Raw genomic sequence first — 27,018 nt, forward strand, 5'->3', positions numbered from 1 at the left:
TATACTAGCATGATTAAAATTTAATTAATTAGTACTATATCACCTATTTAGACATAATTGTCGAGTTTATATGTCTATAATAAAGTTGTTAGTGCTGTGACGAAAGAATGAATATAAAACCTAAATTTGTTTATCTAACTAGCTAGCTGACAACAAACTTTTCCATGGTTGATTTGCTGTATTCCTTTTTACAAGTCTTTACCTATATTTTGTTTGTCATGTATGTAAAATTGGACACCAAATTATATTCCTCGAACAATAATACAATTTAAGACCTATAAAACAAAAACCATCATAAAAATTACCCAAATGTCATTCAATGAAACCTTAATTTACTCATTGCAACTGAAATTCTAAATTGACAAGTTTCTAGCCCAAAATTTAAGGTCTGTCTGGACAGGAAAAACAGACAATTATTTTGTTCCTTACGAATAATTAAAGAAAGAAATTTATATTTAATGAAACAAAACTAAATTAGTATTTTAGGTCGTCCTTATCATTTCAACAAAGTAAAGGTTATAATACAATATATTTTCAGCTAATAATTAATCATACAATGGTTAGCGTAAGCCACTCATTTTTTATAATGGAGGAAAAAGGCAATGGTATTTCAGTAATTCTAAGAAAAAGCAAGACTCCTTTTATAAAACACCATGATATTTTATATAACAAGTGTAACATTTTTCCAATTAAACAAAACCATAAAATATTAATCTAATCCCAAATTTTTTTTGATCTAACTCCACCCACCCTTACCTATTCTTATTCACTTTATACTATATTAATTTATATTATATACACATTTCATATCATCCCCTTGAATATTTCTTCTTTATTTATTGATAGTGTCCAAACAAATACAAGAACTTTGCTTTACAAAAAATGTACAGATTTTTGGTTCACTCTGTAAGAAGCAGCTAAAGAAGTAACCTTTGCCCAGAACCACAAAAACCCAGTTCAGAGAAAATTCAAGAACTGAGATTTTTCTATTTTTTTCACATTTTCTTATTCTCATTGTTCTTAATTCCCAAAAGGGTATCTTCAAGATTAGTAAAGTTTCAATTTTTTCACCTCAGTGGGTGGTAAAGTTTCAATCTTTACATCATTGTTATATAATGTGGAGGAGTCTGATCGGAGAAACGCCGTTCACGGCGGCGATTTGATGGGTCCGAGGTTGTTGTTAGCAGTGTTGTGTTTTGTTAAACGCAGCGTTTCATGGAGTTGAAGATTTGGTGTTGTAGGAGTAGTATTAGTAGAAGTACTTTAAGTGTTCATTCAAAATCCAGCTCTTCAGCTAAGCTTCGATTTGCTATATTTTTTCCTCAGGTAAGCTTTTTTTAAATTTTAAAATAAGGGGATTTAGGGTTTATTATTTCATTTTTGTGGTTAATTGTATTTTTATTTTTGGGAGAACATGCTGGTATCTTAATACTAGGAATGTTGAGTTTTGGGAAGCTGTTTGGATAGTTGGAAAATTATCTGAAGTTAAAAAGAGGAAAATTTTAAGGTGTTTTCTTAGTTGTAAAAGATTTTGGAGACTTAGGATTTTTTTTGTTTTTTTGGATCTACTGAAGTTATGTTGCTCTTTTACCCTCAAGAACTTGTTGCATTTTATGGTAATTTCCATTTATAAGATCTTCTTGTTCCTTATGAAGTTTCATTTTCTACTTCTTTTTTATTTTGGGTAATGGGTATTTTGATAAACTTAGTATATTTGATTAATTAGCTCAAATAAGGGTAAACGTTTTCAGCTTTGTGGTTGAATTGGAATTTAAAGATTGGGGGTTTCTGCTTGAGGGGTTAATATCTGTATTTTCACTGATAGTGATGGACTTTATTCAGCTTGGGGTAATTGTTAATTTTTTGTAAGGTTCTTAACCAGCTCTAGTATGCTTTAGTGTTTGTAAGGTTCTTGGCCAGCTCTAGTAAGCTTGTGGATTTGGTTTGAACTGCTTATGGATTTCAATTTTTGATGTAGATTTTGGAGATTAGCTGTTAATCTTAGGAAGAGACATTTAATTTTTTTTAATATGTTTTGAGCATCTATTTCTTAATCTTCGGCCCCGTTTGGCCATGAGTTTTGCCAAAATAAATTTGGGATTTATTTTGAAAACTCATGTTTGGCCATAAATATTGCCCACATTTTGGCAAAATCCCAAATTCCAAACCCCAAATCTCAAAATCACCCCAATTGCTGATTTTGGGCCAAAATCCCAAAACTTGAGAATTATATACATGTTTTTCCAAAATAAAATTGGGAAATATGTTTTGAAAACGTATGTCCAAACACATTTTCATCTTCAAACCAAACTTCACCCAAATCAGATTTTTCAAAACAAATTTGGAATCTATGGCCAAACGCTAGCTTAATATGCTCGAGGCATAGTTTTTCCCCGCTCGATTAGTTAAGGTGTTATGGTGATAACATTTAGAAAGAAAAGCTAAATTTTGATTGATGTTGTTTCTGAAATCTTCTGTATCTTGCCTCTTTTAGGTTCTATTGCTACTAGTGTGTTTAAAGACCAGTTTAGCAACTTTGCCGGACCATGAATTGTTGAGACAAGAAGATAAGAGTACCATATCCCATTCTTGCATCCATGATCAGATAATTGAACAAAGAAAAAGACCTGGTTTGCAAGTGTATTCCGTCACTCCTCAGGTGTACGAGGAGTCTGTGGTTTCAAACCCGCCTCACCATAGAGGAAGGGCATTGCTTGAAATTCCCAAAGAACAAAATGATGTCATGCAACCCATTAGAATCTTTTTGAATTATGATGCTGTTGGTCATTCATCTGAGAGAGACTGTCAAAAAGTAGGGGACATTGTGAAGGCAAGTACTTATCATCTGCTGGAAAATGTTTATGAGAAATTTGATATATGTCTTTACTGATTTATCAATTTTCTTTCTGCTTAATTAGCTCGGGGAGCCACCAGGTGCTTCTTTTTCTGGTACATCTTCTTGTAATCCACATGGGGATCCTCCAGTTTATGGTGATTGCTGGTATAACTGCACTTTAGATGATATAGCTGGGGAGGACAAAAGGCATCGGCTTCGCAAGGTTTATCCTCTTTTTCTTCACTGTTCTTAAATTGTCCCAGATGAGCATGTCTTTGCATTTTTCTGCTGCAAATTGATCTAGTATTTGCATGTTGAAAATACCTGGCAAGATTAGTGAATCTTTTAAAAAAAATTACCGATGAAATATGAACATGCGTGATAAGACTATCTATGTCATGCAATGCCATTTCTAATGCAAGTAATGGTATTTGAGTGAGGCCATGTTTTGTATAGTATGTATTCCACAAAGTCTCTGAATATACAGTCACGAACTTGACAAGTTAATAGTTGTGTTGTCTTTGATAAAAGACAATAATTTAATATTTTTACTGGATCCAATACAGGCTCTCGAGCAGACAGCAGACTGGTTTAGAAGAGCATTAGCTGTTGAACCAGTTAGGGGAAACCTGCGGTTAAGTGGATATTCTGCTTGTGGACAAGATGGAGGTGTACAACTCCCAAGGAAATACGTTGAAGGTAATTTTATTCGGATTCTTATCTGTTTGGCATTCCTGATATTCTGTTGCAATGTTTTCATTTCTATTTGGTTCATTATTGTCGTGTTTGGGAAGAAATTATCATATTTTTTTCCATGTATACTTCAGAGGGTGTTGCAAATGCGGATTTGGTTCTTTTGGTGACTACAAGGCCAACAACAGGCAACACTCTTGCGTGGGCTGTAGCATGTGAGCGTGATCAATGGGGTCGTGCTGTTGCTGGTGAGTGTTTTGTGAGCAAAAACATGTCATTGCATAAATTTTATATGGACACTGCTTCTAATCTGACATTTTCCATTTTCAGGGCATGTCAATGTTGCTCCTCGCCATTTAACTGCTGAAGCAGAAACTTTACTTCAAGCTACTTTGATACATGAAGTGATGCATGTTCTTGGATTTGATCCTCATGCCTTTTCTCATTTCCGTGATGAGAGGAAGCGTAGACGTAGTCAGGTAATTGTCAATTTTTGCATGTGCTATATAACCTTGCAGAGGAGCACCAGTAGAAACTCATGTTAGTAAGAGTTCATAGACTGCACTATATCTCCCTTCCCCTGCAGTGGTGATCTCTTGAAAAAAATCACCAAAAAAAAGTTATGCGTATTCCCACTTCCAAGTAGAAGATATACACAAATTCTGATATCCTTATGTTAGCGTTGCTGCAGAAACAAAATATGGTGCTAGACTTAAATTTTCCTTTCTCTTTTTGAGGAACTAAAAAATAGGTCGGCCAAAAATGTGATACATCTACCTAAACATGGAACAAATGTACCTAGTTTTATTTATAAAAAACAATAAAAGACTAAGCATGATGTGCACTTTCGTTGGTTTTGTAGTAAAAAATGACATTTGTTTTTATTATGGTTTATCCATTTCGTAAACAACTTTTAGTACATCTTATTTTGGAATTATGTCTAATATTTATGACAGAGATGAACGATTATTGTCCACTAGCTTGGTTTCTATTAGATTTAGGAAAGCCCTAACATAATTTTCTCTTTTCTGTGGTCAATTGTGTTCAAACTGTTGAAAGCATTTGCAAGTTGGTTCTCCTGTTAACTTTTTTGAGAAAAAGCATATGATTAGTCAATTTTTTTTTTATTTCGATAACTTGATAAGCATATGGTTAGTCAATTGATATGATCATCTTCCATTATTCTTTTGTGACTATTTCAAGAGTGCAACAGGCAATTCATTAGTCAATTGAAAGAAGTTGGAATGTAGGAAAAAAAAGACTAGAAGGTGGGGTGAAAGAGGTCCTAAGGGGAAATGTTTTCAAAGTTTTGAAGTATAGGGGTTCAGCTTATTATTATTGTGTTCTATCTCTTCCCTTTTAATAGCAATTCGATGTTCGGCAACTACATTATACTCCAAATATAGGAGATTTTATGTTCAACTTATTTATTACTGGAAAGACTATGTCAAGCCTTATAAATAGTTTAATTGAACAATTGGAAGTTGCGAATGATGCTCAAACTTGCCCAAACTGATTTAATTCCTCCTAGTCTACATTTTTTGGTGCTCTCTCCTCTTGTTTGCTGTAACTTGTCGCTGTTAAAGGCATATAGGATTCCCAAAGTGAAGCACCTCCTCTCTCTGTCAACTATTGTGGACTATCCCAAATTTCCTTTTGGATCTAATATTTGCCTTTGAGGAATTCCCAAATCTTGTCTTCTACAGCATCTGTAAAGGATATTACCTCTTTCTCCAGTTCGTGTGCCCATTTCTGGATATATCAAAAATCCTTTCAACATACATATTTTCTTCATTATCTTTGTTTGCTAACAAGGAATTCTGTATTGTGCTATTTTTCAGACAGTTAAGGGTCCTAAACCTGGTTATGCCGAAGCCTGATGTGCATTTACTTGTCATTTCCATCTGTAGGTTACTGAACAGGCAATGGATGAAAAGCTTGGACGAATGGTAACTCGAGTGGTGCTTCCTCGAGTTATCATGCATGCTCGCTATCACTATGGGGTATATTCTATAGTATTTCATTTTCTTAAGTTTTCCTTCTCTAATTCCTATAGCGTATGTTAGCTAGTTGTTTTTAGCCAAGTTAAATTTATGGGCAAAGCTATAATACCTTTAACCAGTTTATCCCTTCAGGCATTCTCCGAGAATTTCACTGGACTGGAACTAGAAGATGGAGGTGGACGTGGTACATCAGGTTGAGAATTCTCTCTTCTTCCGGTCTTTGAATATGTCCCTTTGAGATACACACACTTGCATTTTCATGGTTCCAGGATGTCAACTTTATAGATTGTATTTTGCTAAATAAATATGGATCCATTGTGTAATTAACAAATTGGTGCAGGTTCTCACTGGGAGAAAAGGCTATTGATGAATGAGATTATGACGGGGTCGGTGGATACAAGATCAGTGGTTTCTAAAATGACTCTTGCTTTACTTGAGGACAGCGGATGGTACCGCGCTAATTATAGCATGGCTGACCGTCTTGATTGGGGTCGCAACCAAGGATCTGAATTTGTTACCTCTCCCTGCAATCACTGGAACGGAGCCTATCATTGTAACACTACCCAGTTATCTGGATGTACATATAATAGGGAGGCAGAAGGTTATTGTCCACTTGTAAATTATAGTGGGGATCTTCCTCAATGGGCTCGTTATTTTCCACAGGCTAACAGAGGTGTGCCATTATTATTATGATAATTTCAAAGCCATTGAAAACTGATTTTTGTCTTGGATACACAATCTTCTTGTCTCCTCTGAACTTTTCTGAGAAACAAGTTAACTAATAATATCGTTGGGTAAATTCCAATTACCATTCACAAACCAATATTACTGCTTTAATAAAGTTCTAGAACGAGCTTCTTTTTTTGTAACTTATGGTGGATGGCTGTTGCAGGTGGTCAGTCATCGTTGGCTGATTATTGCACTTATTTTGTTGCTTACTCTGATGGATCATGCACAGACACCAATGGTGCTCGTGCACCTGACAGAATGTTAGGTGAAGTGAGAGGAAGCAGTTCAAGGTGAGGCGTTCTTCTGTAGCTTTTGGAGATCTACATCTAATTGGATATTTAGCTCACTAGTTTTAGTTTGAATCAATACAGGTGCATGGCTTCATCTTTAGTGCGTACTGGATTTGTACGTGGTTCTATGACCCAAGGCAATGGTTGTTATCAGCATAGGTGCTCAAACAATTCGTTAGAGGTATGGCTTCGGAAATTACTCGTCTATTCTATGCAGTTATTCATCTTTTCTTTTCATTTAGTTGCTTTTGCAAGAGAATGTATATGTGAGCTCATGAGAAGATACTAACTAGAGATCATTCTCTTCCATTCCTTTCTATTTTCTTTCTCCGAGTTTGCAGTTTGGAGATCCAAAAATATGAAGTTATAATATTTGCAATATGCCTAGTCCACAATATACTAAATAACTCTACTCCTATTTATCCATACCTTTTTGGAATGGACTTTAGTACCTACAAGAAACAACATTCCTCTGAAGCATAACTGTAACTACATCGTGAATATTCCCTTCTAATAATAGAAGGCTATTTAACCATCCTCATAGTTTGACTAATGCAGAGACAAAAAGAGAAATACTGAATGTACTTATCATATTGTTTTTGTTAGAAAAACGATAAACAGCCGTTGGAACATGTGGAAATAACATTTATGTCCTATCAAAATCAAAATTGAAATAAGATGGAATTGTATTACTGAAGTCAGTCTGCATACGGGAATATTTTAAATTGTCATTTAAGGAGAGAGGTCTATATTTTACGATGGACTAAAATCGGCAGTGGGTCATTAAAAATGGTAGTGGCAAGTTTCATGTTAATTTCTGTAATGCTAGTAGTGGAATTTTAGTATTCCTCTTTCTGTGCTCTAGATCTAAGGTATTTATCCTAGTTCACTTCTTCCAGCTTAGATTATATTTGAAAAAAAAATCTTGGGGAAGAGTAGCTCACTTTTATCTGTTATCTGGTGAAATTTCCGCACAGGTTGCTGTAGACGGCATTTGGAAAGTTTGTCCTAAAGCTGGTGGACCTATCCAGTTTCCTGCCTTTAATGGTAATACTAATTGTGCTACTTTTGGTTAATCACTGAAGTGTCTCTTTGTTTATTTATGCAACTTTAACCCTCCTTTTCGTTTACTTAATTTTTTTTTTCCAATTGTAGGTGAGCTCATATGCCCAGCTTACCATGAACTCTGTGATGTGGATCCAGTTTCTTTGTCTAGTCATTGTCCCAATTCATGCAATTTCAATGGAGATTGCTTAGGTGGAAAATGTCAATGCTTTATTGGGTTTGGTGGTCATGATTGTAGCAAACGTAAGCTGCCATACTTTTTTTCTGTGCTTTTGTAAACTTTTGGAAAGTCTGTTTAATTGGTGTAATAACTTCTGCTTTCTATTTACAGGCTCCTGTCCTGGGAATTGTAGTGGACATGGCAAGTGTCTTGGGAGTGGTGTTTGTGAATGTCAAAATGGGTATACGGGCATCGACTGTTCCACAGGTAATGTAATATTGTTGAAGCCAAATACATTGTCAGTAGCATATGTTAGCTGTAAAAACAGTCAACTTAGTATGTCGAACCAGCTCATAATTCTTGGAATAGCAACAAGCAACAATAACAATAACCCAGTGTAATCCTACAAGTGGGGTATGGGGAGGGTAGTGTGTACGCAAACGTTGCCCCTACCTTGAGAAGGTAGAGAGCCTGCTTCCGGTAGACCCTCAGCTTAGGAAAGATAAAAAGGAAGGAAATTCTTGGAATAGCATGTCACTTTTCTTTTTTTACTAAAACAAATTATTTTTGAAATGGAGCTTGGAAGTAATGGAATTGAAGAAACCATTAGGTAGAGAAATATCTTGTAACGTCAAATTTGACTACTCCTATAAGACAGCATTCTGACTACATTTCCTTTACGTTATACCTTATATTTATGCATGTCTCACTTTGTCCTTTAAATGATACATCACTCAAAGGATGCATGAAGGTTGATTTGTTTACTTTAGCTTATATTTTCTATGGCGATACGCAGCTGTTTGTGACGAGCAGTGCAGCCTTCACGGTGGGGTCTGTGACAATGGAGTGTGTGAGTTCCGCTGTTCTGACTATGCTGGTTACACGTGCCAGAATAGCTCCATGCTTCTTCCCAGTCTCTCCGTTTGCAAAGACGTGCTTCAAAATGATGTATCGGGACAACATTGTGCACCTAGCGAGTTAAGTATCTTGCAGCAGCTGGAAGAAGTAGTGGTGATGCCCAACTACAACCGACTATTCCCAGCTGGTCCTCGAAAGATTTTGAACATTTTTAGGGGTAGAGATTGTGATGGAGCGGCTAAACGACTAGCCTGCTGGGTAAGTTTCTTTATCCGCTATGTCCTCAACATTTGAGGCAGCAAAAATTCTCCGCCTTTTCTTGTTATTGAGCTCAAACAAGCTTATTATGCATTTGTGTGTATAGTTTATTCATTATTCTTGTTAAACTGGTTAAAAACAGATCTCAATCCAAAAATGTGACAATGATGGTGACAACCGGCTACGAGTGTGTCATTCAGCTTGCCAATCATATAATGTGGCATGTGGAGCGTCTCTTGATTGCTCGGACCAGACACTTTTTAGCAGTGAACGCGAGGGTAAAGGTCTTTGCACAGGTTGGGGCGAATTGGACGCTTGGTTTTAGAGGGTACTATTCAGGCAAAGATTGGTTTTAGAAAATGAATTTGGTGTAAATTGTAGGGTAGTTAGTTTTTTTTTTCTTTTTCTTTTTAATTGGCTTGTAATGTGTTGTAAGCTTTTTTCTTGGGTAGGAAAATGTGTGCGCGAAGCGCTCATAAGTTAGTGTTTTTATTTTATTTTTGCTTTTTAGCTCCCAGCCCAAATATCATTTGGTAAAAGATTTGGGTGGGAAAATTAATTTGAGATTTTGGCTTGGAAGTCTCAGAATGTAGAGAGAAAGTGTACAAGGAAAAGGATAATAGGAAAAAAAAAAGGAGCAAAAATGAATTGGCCCAAGGCCTTTGCATCAATTAATTGTGTATTCATATTGGTTTGTGCCTTCCCTAATTCCCTTACTGTTCCTAGATTTTATGCTTGCTCTTTCAACTGTGGAGCATTTTACATTCTTCAGATTTAACAATTTTTTTTTTGTGGTGTCCGGATAGGTTTATAATTTTCTCTCTTCTATTTAAGTTCGTAGCCAGGTTGATGCTTGACTGAGTCTAATACTGGATTTCTAGCCTCAAAGTTTGAGACGAATTCTTGGCCTCAAAGTCGTCACCTTAGTTACTGAACTTGAAATCCTTTTCTTACCTCATTTTGTCGATTGGCATTTCGATCCTGTTCATTCATTGGTAGTTGCCACTTCTAGTCCACTCATTCTTGAGACTTGCAATACCTAGATTTTCAGGAAATATATATTGACAGTGTAACATAACCTGTTACTCTTTTTTTGGCCTTTTTTTTGTGGTTCAAAATAAGTGATTTTTTTCCAGATTTCAAGAATGAATGAATTATTTTTTCCCTACATTGCCCTTGGAGTAAATAGTGTTGGAATATGTGTTAAGAGTATTTATGTGAAGAGATAGTAAATGTTAATATGATTAATTTCATTGCTAATTAATGTTAAAAGGTGGATTTCTTAATATGTGTGAAAACAACTAAAAAATCACTTATTTTGGACCGGAGGGAGTATAATAGGTTATGTAGCATTTATTATAAGTTATCAATTACTCCCTCCAGTCCAAAATAAGTGATTTTTTGGATGTTTTCACACAGATTAAGAAATCCACCTTTTAGCATTAATTAGCAATAGAATTGACCATATTAACCTTTACTATCTCACATAAACACTTCTAACACATATTTCAACACTATTTACTCCAAGGACAATGTAGGAAAAAAATAATTAATTCATTCTTGAAATCTGAAAAAATCACTTATTTTGGACCACAAGAAAAAAGCCAAAAATTCGCTTATTTTGGACCGGATGGAGTAATGTTTATTAAATTGGATTACCTGCATTACCTTTTAAGTTTCTGTGTTTTTTTTCTTTTTCCTGTTCTGGTGTTAAACTGTTTACTTGAAAACTTAAGGCAAACTTTTTTATTCCTAGAAATTGGAGCTTTTATTACGTGTTCTTTTGCTTTGTTTTCTTATTACCTTGTTGTTTCCTTTGCTTCGGTTTTTACTATCTTGCTAGTGTTGTTGCTTCTTGCTATTGCTTCTTTTTCATCTTTACATGAGCCGAGGATCCATTGAAAATAGTCAGTCTACCTTCTCAAAGTAGGGATAAGACTATATATACACTACTGATCCAACTTGTGAAATTACACTAAATTTTTTTTCGTTGTTGTAAAAGTTAGAGCTTTTGTTATTTAATATTCTGTTTTCCAACTGTTGTACAAACTTCCCCACTGACCCCAGTAAATAGCTTGTTCTCTCGTAAGCTTCATTTTAAACGGAATCTAGAAATTAGAAATCTCAAGCAACTAATAGGCTTGGTTTTTATTAGAGTCGCAAACGGTTGGGTCGGGTCGGATATGGACGGGTCTAAAATGAGTAATGTAAAACGGATAAATTATTTGCCCCCACCCATATTTAATACGGATAAAAAAAGGTTAACTGGTGAATGAATACGATCACTTTTGAAGAACTCCTAGTCTCACAAACTTGATGTAACCCTAAGGCTTCGCAAATGTAAAAATAAATTCATTGATTATCCATTTTTAAGTGAATAATATGATTCTTATCCATATTGACCAATTTTTAAAAAGTTCATTATCCAACCAATTTTTAACGATTAATATGGGTAAATAATTATTTTCTTTTAACTATTTTGCAACCACTGGACTTTTTATATTCGCTGGAGCTAGCAGGTAACCAATGACGAAGCTCTACAATGAATTAAGCATTTAATTATTTATTAATCCATGTTAACATTTTCAGAAGAGTACTCGAGGGGTTTGGATATTAAATTAACAGAAAAGTTTAGTGTCCTCGATTGATCTACACTATTTTTTAAAAATGTTGCTTCAGTTGCAATCCCCTGAAAATGGACAAATCTGACTGACTTCTGTCTTTTTTTGTATTTGTTCAACTAAATCTATCATTCAATCAACCAATGATTTGACCCTCTCCGTCCCCAAATAGACCATTTTGAACTCCAATGTATAGATATACCTAATTTTCACAAGCTTCACACCGACCCAGGAAAGAATCTTTTCACCTCAAAATTATGGAGTAATAAAATGGATTACTATATTATTTTCACTTAGTTTTAGATTAGGGTTACACCTTGAGGGATATGGTGAAATGAATGAGCTCTCTTCGTTTAAATTTGAGTCTTGGAGAAATTCTTGTTACATAGAAATTAGAATGATCAAAATTGAGATGTCCCCAGCCTGGGGAGGAGCTAGGAGGGCGGAAGAGATTTAGTTGAACTAACTTCGTCGAAAATCACACTGTATATATAAGATTAATTTTTTTGTCATATATATATAAAGTGTTGAATCCCTTTAACTTCTTTCCATCCTTGTCCCGACAATTCCATCATATATATATAAAGTGTTGAATCCCCTTAACTTCTTTCCATCCTTGTCCCGACAATTCCACGCACGTAAAAGTAAATGAAACTTTTAATGCAGTATAATTGGAGCAGCCAACTTACATAAGTAATACTCTAACATTTCTCTATCAAAAAATTTTATAACATGATCAAGTTTACGGAAAATAATACTCCAGTACTCTGTAACAACCAAATAAATGATCAACCATAAAATTTTATTAACTGCTTGGACAAAATGCGATTAAGTAATAGGAAGTAAATGGTATATTATTCTTGTAATTAAGGGCCAAAACGTTACTAAATCAAAGACTAGTATCCTTATAACAATAAATTCTATCCATAGTGTTTATAACCAGTGGGAAAGTTAGGAATTTTCTAAAGCGTGTTCAAATTTAAAAGCAATGAAAAAATTTTCTGATAAAGAGTGTTCAGTATGTGTTATATACCTTTAAAACGTAATATTTTACTTATACACAGTGCAATTGTTTGACAAAAAATAGTCAGTTGACCACCCTTATGACCATATGACTTCGCCACTTCTTATAACTCAATAGAGATTACAAAAAACAGTACTAATAATAATAATAATAATAATAATAATAATAATAATAATAATAATAATAATAATAATAATAATAATAAATTGTTACTCATAAAAAAAAACTTATGAATTGGTTGGACAAAATGTGATTAAATAATCAGTACCAGAGCAAGTGCAGGTACTTGTAGCATCATCATATGCATAGCTATAAGCAGAAGGGCATGCATCCTTAAACAGCTTCGAATATTGCGTCGGCGAGCAAGTCGCCGGCGTCGCATGATCGCCAGTGCAGCAATACTCCGATGTGTTAAATTGTGCACACGCGCTCTTACACGCCACCACTGCGCCGTTATCCATCACCTGCAACTCCTTCGGACAATTCAAGTTTAAATCGTTGACGCAACCGGCGTATTGACAGTCACCGGAGCCTCCGGTAGGCCGTACGCCGATACCGACATTGTATCCATCGACGAGGCTAACATCGTAAAAGTCCTTCTGATCGTTGCCGTTAGCATTAGCAATGGTGAATTCAACTAGACTTACCGGCGGTTCGCCGCCACCGATGCACTTCAATGCGCCGCAATCGCCGGTTGTACATTTACCGTTGCCGGAATCGTCGAAGCTGCAACCGGTTCTGGCCCAGAACCGGCCGGACCAACCGCCTGGAGCGGAGAGTTGGATGGTTGCGCCGGGAGTTAATGCAAAACCAGCATCGCCGGAGATAGAAACTCCGTTGCCGGAAAGTGTACCGGGCCAAACTGTGTAACCGCAATTGTTTTGAAGCGTAAACTGCGTGGCTGAAACAGCAATTGCTTCTGCAGAAAAAAGGTAAAAAAAGAAGAAGAAGTTACATGCTCTGTTTTGGTAAAAATTATGAACGTATAAAGCATAATAAAAAATAGAACAAAATACATTCAGTTGACCCTGGTATTAACTACGACATCTCAATTTCAAATTAGTTAAAATACACTACCCATATGAATCTCTAAAAATAAAATCTGGGCAAATAAAGAGATGAAAACTTACTGAACATGAAGAGAGCAATTAGGAGCAAAAGAGGCTGTTTTTGCAAGGCGGCCATATTTGGAATTAATTAGCAGAAGAAACAAAATATTAAGGAGTATAATGGTAGTAATTGGGGGGAGAAAATCGGGGAAGTGGAGATTAAGCGACTAGATTTGTGGAAGTTAAATTTGGACTATCAAAGCATTGGACCCTTCTATTTATAACTCATTATTCCCATATCTCCCCCTCCCCCTCCCCCCATCACGTAGGAAAAATTAATTTGCATGGACAAATCAGTGTCTATAAAAGAAAAATCGACTTATTTTACCTTATTTTTATGATATTATTAGTTATATCATATATGCATAATTTTATTTAGAAAACGAAAACGGTATACTGTAATATGGAATTTTATACAAATTAAATCTATTTATACTTCAAATTAGACGGAGCCTTGTCATTAGGTCGAAAGAGCGAGACTAATATGTTTATAGTATTTAATTACCATTGATGGAATTTATTGGGTATCTGCATATTTACCATGACCTATGTTGTGTGCGGATTTGTGGGCGAAAACTTTGATTTCTTTGCGTGATATTTGAAATCCCATAGATTTTATTGCCATGCAAAGGTATCTTTGTGGTCAAGTTCCATTAACTAAATGTACACGCAAAAATTTCGCTTAATGGCAATTAATAACTTTGAGATTTCTTTCCAAATATTTGTGACACTCCCTTTGCCTTTGGTCCTTTTTCTCCACTTATTAGTAGAAAAATTCTCCAACAAGCACGCATTCAAAACCTTCTATTAATTACCAGCTCCACCTTAAATTTTCTAAATAAAAGCATGATGGATTTTGTAAATTCTACAATTTTTTTTAATTTTAGAAAAAACTTTAAATTCTAGCATGGAGTACTTGGTGTGAGAGAACACTACGTGCACAATATTACAAGAAAGAACTATATATTACGTCCGCTTTGTTAAGGTAAGTTACAAAATATGAAAGAAATTATATTTATAGAAAACCATATTTATTCGCAAACCTATTCTTGTTATAAGGGGAAAAAAGAATGGTTCTCTAACTTCCATCGAGTATTAATCATGTTTGAAAAACTTCTAGTACTATGACGTGTTTCATATTACCGAAGTTATTTTTCATAGAAGAAAAACGTATTCCATCCATTTCGTGGGAAGAAAAATATTTTCCATATATGGTGTTTGGTTGGTGTTGAAAATATTTTTCAAAAGAAGATATATAGTAAAAATTATTAATAATGTTAGAAAATCTTTACATATTTTGGTGAAAAACCTAAAGAATAATGTCAATATATTAACTGTAACAATTAGTTTAACTTAAAAGTCAAAGATTCTACAGAGAATGACACCAACAGTTTATTTTGTATAGAGAACATTTATATCCTAAAAAATGATTTTCATGATACCAAAGACAGCAAAAAAAAAAAAAAAAAAAAACAATAAGGAGCTGCTAAACAGGTCACGTGCTAGGCTCCATGAAGCACGTGATGACGACATATTTTTAAAGCCAAGGGATTCAGTCATCAGAGTATCAGAGACATAAAAAGTACGGCTCCAATATCACACGTCTCATTGGCAGCTACAACATGCACCTGTTTCCATGGCCAAATTGTTAGTCGTTTGGGAAAAAAATTGTTCCTATAGTAGAGCATAAATTCAATAGTACTCCTCTTATTTCGTTTATTTTTAGGTTATCTAATCATATCTTATATAAAATATTATTAAGATATTTCTGTCAAGGGTGTTCAAATTTTAAACAAATTACTAACTTTTGTTTGTCGATGAATGATGTACCAAATTTTTTTTAGAGCTTGATTTTTAAATTATAAAAATTTATTTAAGATCAACTTTTAGTTAAAAAAATTACTTCTAAGATTAGTTGCTTATTTCTACACAAATTTTAAGTTTTAAAAGTTACTTTATTAGAAAAATTTTCAGATTGCAAAAGCATCAAATAGACCATACATGATGGTCTCTGTTTAGTTTTGACAAATAAAATGGGCAGAATATTAAACCCGGGAACAATACATCACTTTGAATACCCTGAGCCAATAGATAGGGGCAAATCTAGCATAATAATTACGGGTTCCCGTGAACCCAGTAGTTTTGTCTAGATCCTGTATTTTGTATTAAAAAATCTATAAATTTAGAAAAATATTTAGTTTAGAACCCAATTCGTTAATCTAGTTATTATTATATATTAACTTGAGACTTTTTTAGGAACCCATAACTTAAAATTCTGGATCCGCCTAGATTATATTATTCAATTGTGTTAAGGGTGTTTAAAATATAATATATAACCATATAAAATAGTATTTAACTTATATATACAATATAATTTTTTGGCGAAGGGTGTACTAGGTGGCTACGCCATTAGTTACTGTAGATATCTTAATTTGATATAGTATAAAATTGGTACTATTATTGTCAACGGACACAACTTAAACTCAATTCAACACTATGATTAACTTTTGTACCTATTTAATTATTAGTATATAGCTCTCCACCAAGATTATTGTAATTCAAATTTCAATTTCATGAGTTTCGCATCTTCGCTACTCCCTATATATAATTATTAATCCTATAAAAAGATCGGATAAAATATTTTCCTTTTCTTTCTTTATCAGAAATCATGGATCCTTGGCTCGTGTAAGAAATTGTCAGTCGCGTTGTTAAAATAATGTTAGAAGGTACGTCGTTGTAATTATTTTGGATCATTGACGCCATTGAACTGTCTTCTTAGGATTAACACAACTTTTGAGATAATCAAGATTCAATTGGATGAAATTAGAGTACATAATCTTACAAATCAAAACAAACTAACTCATAACGTGCTGGTATAGTCATTATAATGACAGATACATAGATGAAACAATTTTATAGGGTTTAACAAATATTGCATATTGCCAAGCTAGGTCACCTGCCCTTAATCGAGTTAGGTGTTTATTTCACGGATATAATGACTAGATTTATAAACCATTTTCGAATATTAGTTCACCAAACCCAAAACAATTGAAAACAGTATATCAAAGATAAGAGGACAAAACAGAAAAAAAAAATATGAAAAAGGAAATACGAGAATATTCACCTAATGATTCATGAAGTTAGAGTCAGCGGTTTTTTTTTTCTTTGGAAAATTCTTAGGAAAACTCACAATCACCATCCTTCGGGTACACACCGGGTAATGTAATAGCTCGCAAACTAGGCAGGAGATATAAACAGCACCAGACAAGCCCGGTGCGACATTCTATAATTGAGGAGGCTGTGCTGGTGAGAGGAATCGATCTTACGTCTTCTATGTGAGAAACTACTCACCCAACCAACTTAGCCAACCCTTGCAGGCGAGTCAGCGTATTTAATTACCAGTAATTCTGCTAGGGCCAAAACGTGATAGAACTGATAAGTCATTTAAGGTCTGGTTTTGATAAGATTTTGACAATTAACATTGCGTAAACTATTTAATTACCGTCAATATATAACTTCGAGCTTCTTTCATCCAGGTACGTAATAGATTCTGTATTACCACAAAAATGCAAACATGAAGAATTGAGGTTTAATCCCTAGGTTACTGTATAACTTTTTTAGTGCAACCTTTTACCAATCACTTGCTTCGACTCGTCTCACTAACATTCCATGATTCATGTTTTTATATCCAAGGATTTCTTTCTTTCTTTATTTTTTTTCCTTTCGGAAAAGTCTAAGGTGATAAGTGTTATTTATTTGCAATTGTTACATGCAAACATGTTGCATGTCTACATATATGTGGTGTTTTGTTCTCGTTCAACGGTTCAAATATGCACTGATAATGCAAAGTTTTTTACATTATTAATATATTTTAGTCGATTAGAGCAAGATATTTATTGTGTTTTTTGTTACCAAATTAAGATTAATGTTGTAGGTAATCTAAACCTAATAGTATTGTATACCGTCAGTTTACAAAAGTTAAATTCAACATGTATAATATGTATTGCTTGATTTGTAATTGTTTGGATTCAAAGCCTAAAGAACACACAACATTTCCCTTAGGTGAAATTCTGAAAGGTCAAGAGTGTGGATATGAAAGGGATTAATGGAAGACAAAAAAAACCTAATACACGCAAAGGATGTTTGATGTTTCATTTTAACCTAACTCAATGACGAAAAACAAGACTTTAAAAATTATGTTTAAGGCGAGTTTGATGAGAGAACTAACTGCTTCTTTTTCTTATCCAGTTGTGTTTTCTTGTCTGGTTATATCAAGTTGGTTTAGCCATGTAAAATCCACCAACAAAACATTCTACTAAAGTTATTATTCCCTTCACTTTTTATTTTTGGTACTTACACAAGACTATTCAAAATAAATATGGAAGAAGGAAAAAGATAAGGAGTCATTTTGGTTGAACCAAAAAAGACAGAAAGAAGCTCTTCACATAAATATTTTCTTAACGATTTTCATTTATCGAAAGGTCTGAGGCACGCACTGCACAAAAAAATTCAATTTGGTGGCAGCAGGTTGCAGTTAGTGATGAGATATTGGGAACGTATTATAATATTTCCAAATTATTAAAATTTGTGGTTTGTTTTTTAATTTTATTTCTCGAGATTAATAACTTTAAATGTGACAAATTTTACACTATCAGTGATTCAGTGTACAAACACTAAATTCCATTTGGAATTACTCAACATGTATTAAAAGGATTTCAATTATATATAGCTGAATATAAAGAATTTATGCACTAGTAGTTTAACCTTAAAAAGGATCTACTTTTACCGGTTGTAGTTGTAGCAAGTTAGTGATCATTATACATAAATACATGTAGTTGGATAAGGTAGTGACTGCGGTCAAGTTTCAACATTGTTTGGATTTGATCAACATTGTTGAACACTGAAGATTGAAGATGAAGACACAACCAAAATTTGTTATTGAGAGAGAATTGAAAATGTGGAATTTTGCCAAGGTGGAGATTTGTTGAAGTTTGGCAAAATGCCAAAGTCCCACATTGGTTGGGAGTTAAGTTTGGGGGGATTTTTCCCCTATAAAAGAAGGCCTAATGTTTAGGATTGAAACACACCTCTCATTTGCCTTCTCATCTGTTTAAGGCATTTGTATCTTCTCTCTTTAATATTATTTCACTTGTATTTTTGGAGTGGAATAAAATATTTGGTTGTGTCCGAGGAGTAGGCAAAATTAGCCGAACCTCGTAAATTCTGGTGTTCCCTTTATTGTTGTTTTATTGTCTTATTTATTATTTGGTGGCTGTCATAATTTTTGGTATAGTAGTTGTGACTTATTCACACTATATACATTTGGCTTCCGCAACAATTGGTATCAGAGCCAAGGTACTGTCTAAGTATGCTCTGTGGTTGCAGCATAGTCTGATCTTCCACATCAGAAAAGATTTATCTTGGTAACTGAGTCAAGGTTCTGTCTGAGTATGCTCTGTGGTTGCAGCTTAGTCTGATCTTCCACACCAGAAAGGAAATAATCTTGATTTGTGTCGTCAGCTATTAAATAATATTTGTGTCAAAGATGGGAGACAATAAACAAGAAGAATCTACATCAAGTGTCAACAATACGTCATCATTGGCATCTTCGCTTATGACAAGAATTGTGTCAAATGCGAAATTTGCGGTCGAAATATTTGACGGGTCCGGACATTTTGGGATGTGGCAAGGCGAGGTTCTAGATGTCCTTTTTCAACAAGGGCTAGATCTGGCCATTGAAGAAAAGAAACCAGATGTTATTGGAGAAGAAGATTGGAGAATTATCAACCGTGTTGCTTGCAGTACCATTCGATCCTACCTTGCTAGAGAGCAGAAATATCCATACACAAAGGAAACTTCTGCAAGTAAATTATGGAAAGCACTGGAGGATAAATTTTTGAAGAAAAACAGTCAAAATAAATTGTACATGAAGAAGAGACTGTTTCACTTCACCTATGTTCCTGGTACCACGATGAATGAACATATCACCAGTTTCAATAAGTTGGTTACAGATTTGCAAAATATGGATACAACTTATGATGATGGTGACCTGGCCTTGATGTTGTTGGCGTCACTTCCTGATGAGTACGAGCACCTTGAAACTACTCTACTCCATGGAAATGACGAAGTTTCTCTCAGAGAAGTTTGTTCGGCTTTGTACAGCTATGAACAAAGAAAGCGAGAAAAACAGAAGGGCGGAGAAGGAGAAGCACTATTTGTGAGGGGTCGTCCTCAAAATCAAACGAGGACAAAGAAGGGAAGATCCAAGTCAAGATCCAGACCCAGCAAAGATGAATGTGCCTTTTGTCGAGAAAAAGGGCACTGGAAGAAAGACTGTCCGAAGTTGAAGAATAAGGCCAAACATAACAATGGAAAGACCATTATGGATTCAAATGTAGCTGATTGTGATGATTCAGACTTCTCATTAGTTACAACAGAGTCATCAACATCATCAGACATATGGTTGATGGACTCGGCTTGTAGCTATCATATGTGTCCCAACAGGGACTGGTTCATGGAATTTCAAGAAGGAGAATATGGAGTCATCCACACAGCGGATAACAGCCCTCTTACCTCATATGACATTGGTTCAATACGATTAAGGAACCATGATGGAATGATCAGAACATTGATAGATGTTCGATATGTACCGGATTTGAAGAAGAATCTCATCTCTGTGGGAGCCCTAGAATCAAAAGGGTTCAAAATCATTGCAGAAAATGGAGTGATGAGAGTATGCTCCGGTGCACTAGTGGTAATGAAGGCTAATCGGAAGAATAATAATATGTACCGCTATCGTGGCAGTACAGTTATTGGGACAGCGACAGTAACATCCAGTGACGACAAAGAGGCAGAAGCAACCAAGCTATGGCACATGCGCTTGGGACATGCTGGAGGAAAATCCTTGAAAACTCTATCAGATCAAGGATTGTTAAAAGGAGTAAAGGCTTGCAACTTGGAGTTTTGTGAGCATTGTGTCAAAGGGAAACAGACAAGGGTTAAATTTGGTACAGCGATCCATAATACTAAAGGCATTTTGGATTATGTACACTCTGATGTTTGGGGTCCTTCCAAAACACCTTCATTGGGTGGGAAGCACTATTTTGTAACCTTTGTTGATGATTTTTCTCGAAGAGTGTGGGTGTATACAATGAAAAACAAAGATGAAGTGCTGGGAATTTTTCTCAAATGGAAGACGATGGTGGAGAATCAAACAGGCAGGAGGATCAAGTGTATTCGCACAGACAATGGAGGTGAATACAAAAATGATCATTTCAATAAGGTCTGTGAAAATGATGGCATCGTCCGACACTTCACTGTTAGACATACACCACAACAGAATGGAGTGGCAGAACGTATGAACCGGACCTTGCTGGAGAAGGTACGGTGTATGTTGTCCAATGCTGGCTTGGACAAAGAATTTTGGGCTGAGGCAATTACATATGCATGTCACCTCATTAATCGTCTACCATCTGCTGCTATTGATGGCAAAACACCATTTGAAAAATGGTACGGAAAACCTGCTGTAGATTATAACTCTTTGCACGTGTTTGGCTCAACTGCATATTATCATGTGACGGAGTCAAAATTGGATCCAAGGGCAAAGAAGGCTATTTTTATGGGAATTACTTCTGGAGTCAAAGGATATCGCTTATGGTGCCCTATGACAAAGAAAGTAATATTCAGCAGAGATGTTACCTTTGATGAATTTGCTATGGTAAATAAGGTAACAGAAGATACCAAACAAAATGAAGGTGCTTCTAAGCAGGTGGAGTTTGAGGGAAAATTTATTTTTCCTACACAAGAAGCAGAGGAGGAAACAAATGAAGATTACCCTCTGGAAGGAGAGCCAGTAGAGGAGATTCCAACTCAGGAATCTCAACAACAACTTGAATCAATAGCAACCAGCAGGCCAAAAAGAACAATAACGAAACCTGTTCGTCTCATAGAGACGGTTGCTTGTGCAACCTCAATTGTAGCTGATGATGTTCCTACTACTTATAAAGACGCTGTCCAAAGTTCAGAAGAAGATAAGTGGAGGATTGCCATGAATGATGAAATACAGTCCCTTCATCAGAATCATACATGGAGATTGGCCAATCTCCCGAAGGGAAAGAAAGCAATTGGGTGCAAATGGGTATTTGCAAAGAAAAAAGGATTTCCTAACCAATTAGATGTTCGCTACAAAGCAAGATTGGTGGCCAAAAGATATGCTCAAAAGGAGGGAATTGATTACAATGAAGTGTTTTCTCCAGTTGTAAAACATTCCTCCATTAGAATTATGTTGGCTTTGGTAGCACAATTGGATTTGGAACTAGTTCAGATGGATGTAAAAACTGCGTTTTTACATGGAAACTTGGAGGAGGAAATCTACATGACTCAGCCAGAAGGATTCAAAGTTGCTGGAAAAGAAAATATGGTGTGCAAACTTGAAAAATCGTTGTACGGATTGAAACAATCTTCTAGACAATGGTACAAGCGATTTGACGAGTTTATGTTGCGGCAAGGGTACAAGAGAAGCAAATACGATCATTGTGTGTATTTGCACAAGCTTAAAGATGGTTCCTTTGTATATCTTCTCCTATATGTTGATGATATGTTGATAGCTTCCAAGAATTTGGAAGAAATTGATAAGTTGAAGATTCAACTGAAGAAGGAGTTCGAGATGAAGGATTTGGGTGAGGCAAAGAAAATTCTTGGCATGGAGATAATTAGAGATAGACGTTCAAAGAAACTCTGTTTATCTCAAAAGGAATATTTGAAGAGAGTACTTCAACGTTTTGGCATAGATGACAAGACTAAGCCAGTTAGTACTCCACTTGCTTCCCATTTTAAGCTAAGTACTACTATGTCGCCAATGGATGAAGCTGAACGAGAGTATATGTCAAAGGTACCATACGCAAATATTGTTGGTAGCTTGATGTATGCAATGGTTTGCACAAGGCCTGACATTTCACAAGCTGTTGGAGTTATTAGCAGATATATGCACAATCCAGGAAGGAGCATTGGCAAGCTGTGAAGTGGATTCTACGGTATATTCATAATACTGTAGATGTCGGGTTAGTTTTTGAGCAGGAAGACAATCAGTTTGTAGTTGGATATTGTGACTCAGATTTTGCGGGTGATATGGACAAACGAAGATCAACTACTGGTTATGTGTTTACTTTTGCAAAGGCACCAGTTAGTTGGAAGTCTACTTTGCAGTCAACAATTGCTTTGTCTACAACAGAGGCAGAGTACATGGCTATTACAGATGCTGTGAAAGAGGCAATTTGGCTTCAAGGATTGCTAAAGGAGCTTGGTGTTGAACAAAAAGGTATCACAATTTTTTGTGATAGTCAAAGTGCTATTCAATTAGCGAAGAACCAAGTTTATCATGCAAGGACGAAGCACATTGATGTTCGGTATCATTTCGTACGAGAAATCATAGAAGAAGGTGGAGTCACGGTGAAGAAAATTCATACTACAGAGAATCCTGCTGATATGCTGACAAAGGTGGTGACTGCGGTCAAGTTTCAACATTGTTTGGATTTGATCAACATTGTTGAACACTGAAGATTGAAGATGAAGACACAACCAAAATTTGTTATTGAGAGAGAATTGAAAATGTGGAATTTTGCCAAGGTGGAGATTTGTTGAAGTTTGGCAAAATGCCAAAGTCCCACATTGGTTGGGAGTTAAGTTTGGGGGGATTTTTCCCCTATAAAAGAAGGCCTAATGTTTAGGATTGAAACACACCTCTCATTTGCCTTCTCATCTGTTTAAGGCATTTGTATCTTCTCTCTTTAGTATTATTTCACTTGTATTTTTGGAGTGGAATAAAATATTTGGTTGTGTCCGAGGAGTAGGCAAAATTAGCCGAACCTCGTAAATTCTGGTGTTCCCTTTATTGTTGTTTTATTGTCTTATTTATTATTTGGTGGCTGTCATAATTTTTGGTATAGTAGTTGTGACTTATTCACACTATATACATTTGGCTTCCGCAACAATTGGTATCAGAGCCAAGGTATTGTCTAAGTATGCTCTGTGGTTGCAGGGTACAGAACCAATAATAGGATATGGTCGAAAATTGAAGCAAGCAGCAGAAGCAAGGTATATACAAGAGAAACCTACATAAAATTTTCCCCAGATGAATGAATATGTAAAGAATATAAATATTCCAGTAAGAGTAATTACTATTATTAAATTAAGCAAACATTTTGGTGTTGATAGTTCTTGTTCTGTACCTTCATTAGGGAAATGACCATTAGCAATGAAATCAGAGAGTAATTTATCTTTGAACTGAAATGTCTCAATTAACCATTCAGAAGCCTCCTTTTCAGATTCTGGGATTTTCTCAAGAGGAATGCGTCTAACATGAATATGTACTTCAGACGGATCAACACCAAAAGCATTGTCTAAAAAAATTGGGCACTGATTTTTATATGCAATAGTCACATCATAAACTGCAAATTCAGCAAATTGGAGAATGTGAGATTGTGTGAATTAGAATGGAGAAAAATAGGTGCTATGAAGATCAAGATAACTCCATTTCTTTTTATTGTCACTCTAAGCAAAACAATTGTTGAATATGCTCATTTTAGCTATGTTGCTGTAACACTCTAGGCGAATCTCACATCGACAAAATACAGGAAAGATATTGGATATATTACAGTAAATAAGCCTTAGACACTAATGATACATTTTAAAACCGTGCTGGCCTAGGCCCAAAACGGATAATATCACCAGTGGGCTGAGTTGTTACATATGGTATCCGACCCACTCCACGTGCAACCTTGAATGATGATAGGGTAAACCTCAGCAAAGACGCCGAGGTATGTGACACTCTAGGCGAATCCCACATTGAAAAAACACGAGAGAGATACTAGGTATCGCATTTTTAAGTCGTGGTGGCTCGGACACTCTGAAAATGCATGCCTGTGGGTACGTGTCGAATCCTCCAAAACAATGCGTTTTGGAGGATTCAATACGGGTGCGGCTGCATGTTTGCACAGTCTGCACAACATAGCGTTTTAGAAAACCAAAAGGCATTAGTATTTTTTTTTTCTAATCCAGCCTTGAGGCATATACTCAGTAATTACTCGAGCGATTTAGTCAAGTACTCATTATAATTAATGCTATCAAATGATTTTCTTAATGCAAGTGTCAAAACTTCTAATGACGGATTAGAAGATGACATCTCCAATCTGAAGATAATATGTGACTTAAAGATCAACATTACCCCTCAAATGCTAGAGAGCAAATAAAAATAAAAGCAAAGAGAAATTTCTATTAGACATGGTCACAAGATAGAACCTGCATCCAAAGAGCTCCTAGTATTTCCAAGCAGGCATAATCCATTGTTGGTGGCAAAATCATGGCTTCTTTTGCACTTCTGCTCACTATATATAAAGGCAAGTTACAATCTAAGAGAGGTGAAAAAAAACACAAATCCAGAAGTTCTGCAATGCTATAAGTCGAAACTTTTAGCTAAAATATACTTATATGATATGTTGACTATTAGCAAACTCAATTGTCGTGCTCCATAGGTAGAAACAAAACAAGAACACAATACCAAAAGGACGGTGCACTAAGCTCCCGCTATGCGCGGGGTCCGGAAAAAGGTCGGACCATAAGGGTCTATTACATGCAGCCTTACCCTGTATTTCTGCAAGAAGCTGTTTCCACGACAAGACCAAAAGGACCAAAATAAGAAAAGAAATGCACAAGATATTGCATAAGATAAACCTACGTGTAATCTGTTCCTTCAGGGAAAACGGTTAGCCACAATGGATCCTGAGGATTTGTAAACGTCGAAAGCATTTGTCTTATCACCTGTTCGTCGACTACCCAATTTCTCTTCAATGGGATGAATTCTAGCACATAAAATCCCCAGCCAAAGACTGGCAATTTTATCAACCTTTTCTTAAGTAAATATTTGATGTGGCCTAAGCATCCCTTTCTCAATGCAAGATTCCACAGGTACATCCAATCGACCTCAGATTTATGGTTGGCGATCAGCAGAACACGTTCTTTTGGCGGGACATGATCACCAGAAAAAATCACATTGGTTTCATTTATTTTTTCAAATAAGAATGGCCATAATCCAAGCCAAAGACCAAAGAGAAGTGATACAACTTTCCTACTATAAAGAGTGCTGAAGAAGCGCAGGAGAACAGCTGCCACAGGTACGAAATAGATCAAGAAAACGAATGCTGTTGAAAGTAGAACTAATAAACATATCACACCCCTTATAATTCTAAAAGGAGTCAGAGGAAAATGTTTTGATTTCTTAACTGAGACAGAAATCTCTTGAAATTCCATCCTGCTGTAGTTTGGCACTCAGTGCAACTATATAATACAACTGAAGATCTGCATCGGCTAAAGTCTCAAACATGCACTCTCAATATCTTTTAACTTCAATGACTAGATGGGGGTAAATTCTGTTGTGAGAAGAAGAGCAAAGATGGTTCTTTTGCAAACAAGAAAGAGCCAGAAAACCTCACAACTTATATCGATGACAACTACAACAACAACAACAACAATCCAGTAAAATTTCACAAGTGGGGTCTGGGGAGGGTAGAGTGTACGCAGACCTTACCCCTATCACGAATGAGTAGAGATGCTGTTTCCGAAAGACCCTCGGTTAGACAATAGATCCGTAACCGCAACAGAAACCAGCAAACATTGATGACAACTATGAAATATAATTTGTGCCTGAGATGATTCCTAAGGAATTACAGGTCAAAGTCACATCCAACATAACTAAACAAAAGCAATGAGGTTACACTTTTAAATGCTTTTTTTGGCTGGTTTTAGATTACTAGAACTAAGTGACCTATCCAACAGTCAAGAAATGTGTCATTTGTTATACCACATGAAAGGAATAACTCATACAACATACTATGAATTTAATACCCTATAGGTGGACAATGTAGTTTTTCTAAACTACTTTGGCATTTAAGTGTTGTACATAAATACACCATTGATTAGCGAAGGATTCCAATACTGCTTACCAAGCGAAAAATCCAATAGATTACCTCAAATGCATTGATTAGTCAAGACATACACAGAAAGAACCAGGATATTGTCTCTTCTGGTTGTTTATTGCTCAACTTCAATTAAGGGTTATATCTTAATATCCTATCTCATGAATTACTTATTTCTCTTGCTATGAACAAAGCAATTTTTTAGGATAACACAAACTGACCCTCTGTTGAGAGATCAATGTTCTACTGAATTAGATGCGTAAGTAAAGAAATTTAGACTCTCTAACACCAGAAGTTCTCTAAATTTCTACAAGATTGAAAACGCTGCCAGTAAACATAGGAGCTGATGTAAGCGCAAATTAGGGGTGTACAAATGAAACCGACAAACCGCACCAATTCGATAA

General features: G+C 35.5%; 3 protein-coding genes across 3 annotated transcripts; 1 reads left to right on the plus strand and 2 right to left on the minus strand.

Moving 5' to 3' along the window:
- The first annotated feature begins 691 nt into the window (after positions 1–691).
- LOC107793270 (uncharacterized) lies at positions 692–9,578 on the plus strand. The gene is made up of 16 exons (XM_016615595.2): positions 692–1,326; positions 2,495–2,830; positions 2,919–3,059; positions 3,403–3,535; positions 3,664–3,777; positions 3,860–4,008; positions 5,440–5,532; positions 5,665–5,725; positions 5,873–6,205; positions 6,425–6,551; positions 6,633–6,732; positions 7,529–7,598; positions 7,707–7,859; positions 7,948–8,043; positions 8,573–8,892; positions 9,035–9,578. The coding sequence occupies exons 1-16, from the start codon at positions 1,216–1,218 to the stop codon at positions 9,215–9,217; spliced, it is 2,520 nt and encodes an 839-aa protein (XP_016471081.1). The 5' UTR covers positions 692–1,215; the 3' UTR covers positions 9,218–9,578.
- Positions 9,579–12,691: 3,113 nt separating this feature from the next.
- Positions 12,692–13,845, minus strand: LOC107793260 (pathogenesis-related protein 5-like). Its single transcript, XM_016615588.2, has 2 exons — positions 13,668–13,845; positions 12,692–13,456 (listed from the first exon to the last, which is right to left on the minus strand). Exons 1-2 carry the CDS (start codon positions 13,720–13,722, stop codon positions 12,765–12,767), a joined length of 747 nt encoding a protein of 248 aa, XP_016471074.2. The 5' UTR covers positions 13,723–13,845; the 3' UTR covers positions 12,692–12,764.
- Positions 13,846–15,205: 1,360 nt separating this feature from the next.
- On the minus strand, positions 15,206–26,272 carry LOC107821334 (putative 1-acyl-sn-glycerol-3-phosphate acyltransferase 4). Its single transcript, XM_075231970.1, has 4 exons — positions 25,378–26,272; positions 24,942–25,027; positions 23,688–24,091; positions 15,206–15,274 (listed from the first exon to the last, which is right to left on the minus strand). The coding sequence occupies exons 1-4, from the start codon at positions 25,947–25,949 to the stop codon at positions 15,206–15,208; spliced, it is 1,131 nt and encodes a 376-aa protein (XP_075088071.1). The 5' UTR covers positions 25,950–26,272.
- Positions 26,273–27,018: the final 746 nt, after the last annotated feature.

The sequence above is a fragment of the Nicotiana tabacum genome, chromosome 16, assembly GCF_000715075.1.
Source record: "Nicotiana tabacum cultivar K326 chromosome 16, ASM71507v2, whole genome shotgun sequence".
NCBI classification, from domain to species: domain Eukaryota; kingdom Viridiplantae; phylum Streptophyta; class Magnoliopsida; order Solanales; family Solanaceae; genus Nicotiana; species Nicotiana tabacum.

Bases quoted from the DNA above. Each gene is read 5' to 3' on its own strand.
- LOC107793270 (XM_016615595.2), top strand. From the start codon at position 1,216: ATGGAGTTGAAGATTTGGTGTTGTAGGAGTAGTATTAGTAGAAGTACT. The intron at 6,206-6,424 runs GTGTGCCATTAT...TGGCTGTTGCAG, and splicing joins TTTTCCACAGGCTAACAGAG to GTGGTCAGTCATCGTTGGCT. The intron at 7,599-7,706 runs GTAATACTAATT...TTCCAATTGTAG, and splicing joins CCAGTTTCCTGCCTTTAATG to GTGAGCTCATATGCCCAGCT.
- LOC107793260 (XM_016615588.2), bottom strand. From the start codon at position 13,722: ATGGCCGCCTTGCAAAAACAGCCTCTTTTGCTCCTAATTGCTCTCTTC. The intron at 13,457-13,667 runs GTAAGTTTTCAT...TTTTTTCTGCAG, and splicing joins AATTGCTCTCTTCATGTTCA to AAGCAATTGCTGTTTCAGCC.
- LOC107821334 (XM_075231970.1), bottom strand. From the start codon at position 25,949: ATGGAATTTCAAGAGATTTCTGTCTCAGTTAAGAAATCAAAACATTTT. The intron at 24,092-24,941 runs GTTCTATCTTGT...CTGAATTTGCAG, and splicing joins TAGGAGCTCTTTGGATGCAG to TTTATGATGTGACTATTGCA. The intron at 15,275-23,687 runs GTACCCTGCAAC...CCATGGAAACAG, and splicing joins CATATCCTATTATTGGTTCT to GTGCATGTTGTAGCTGCCAA.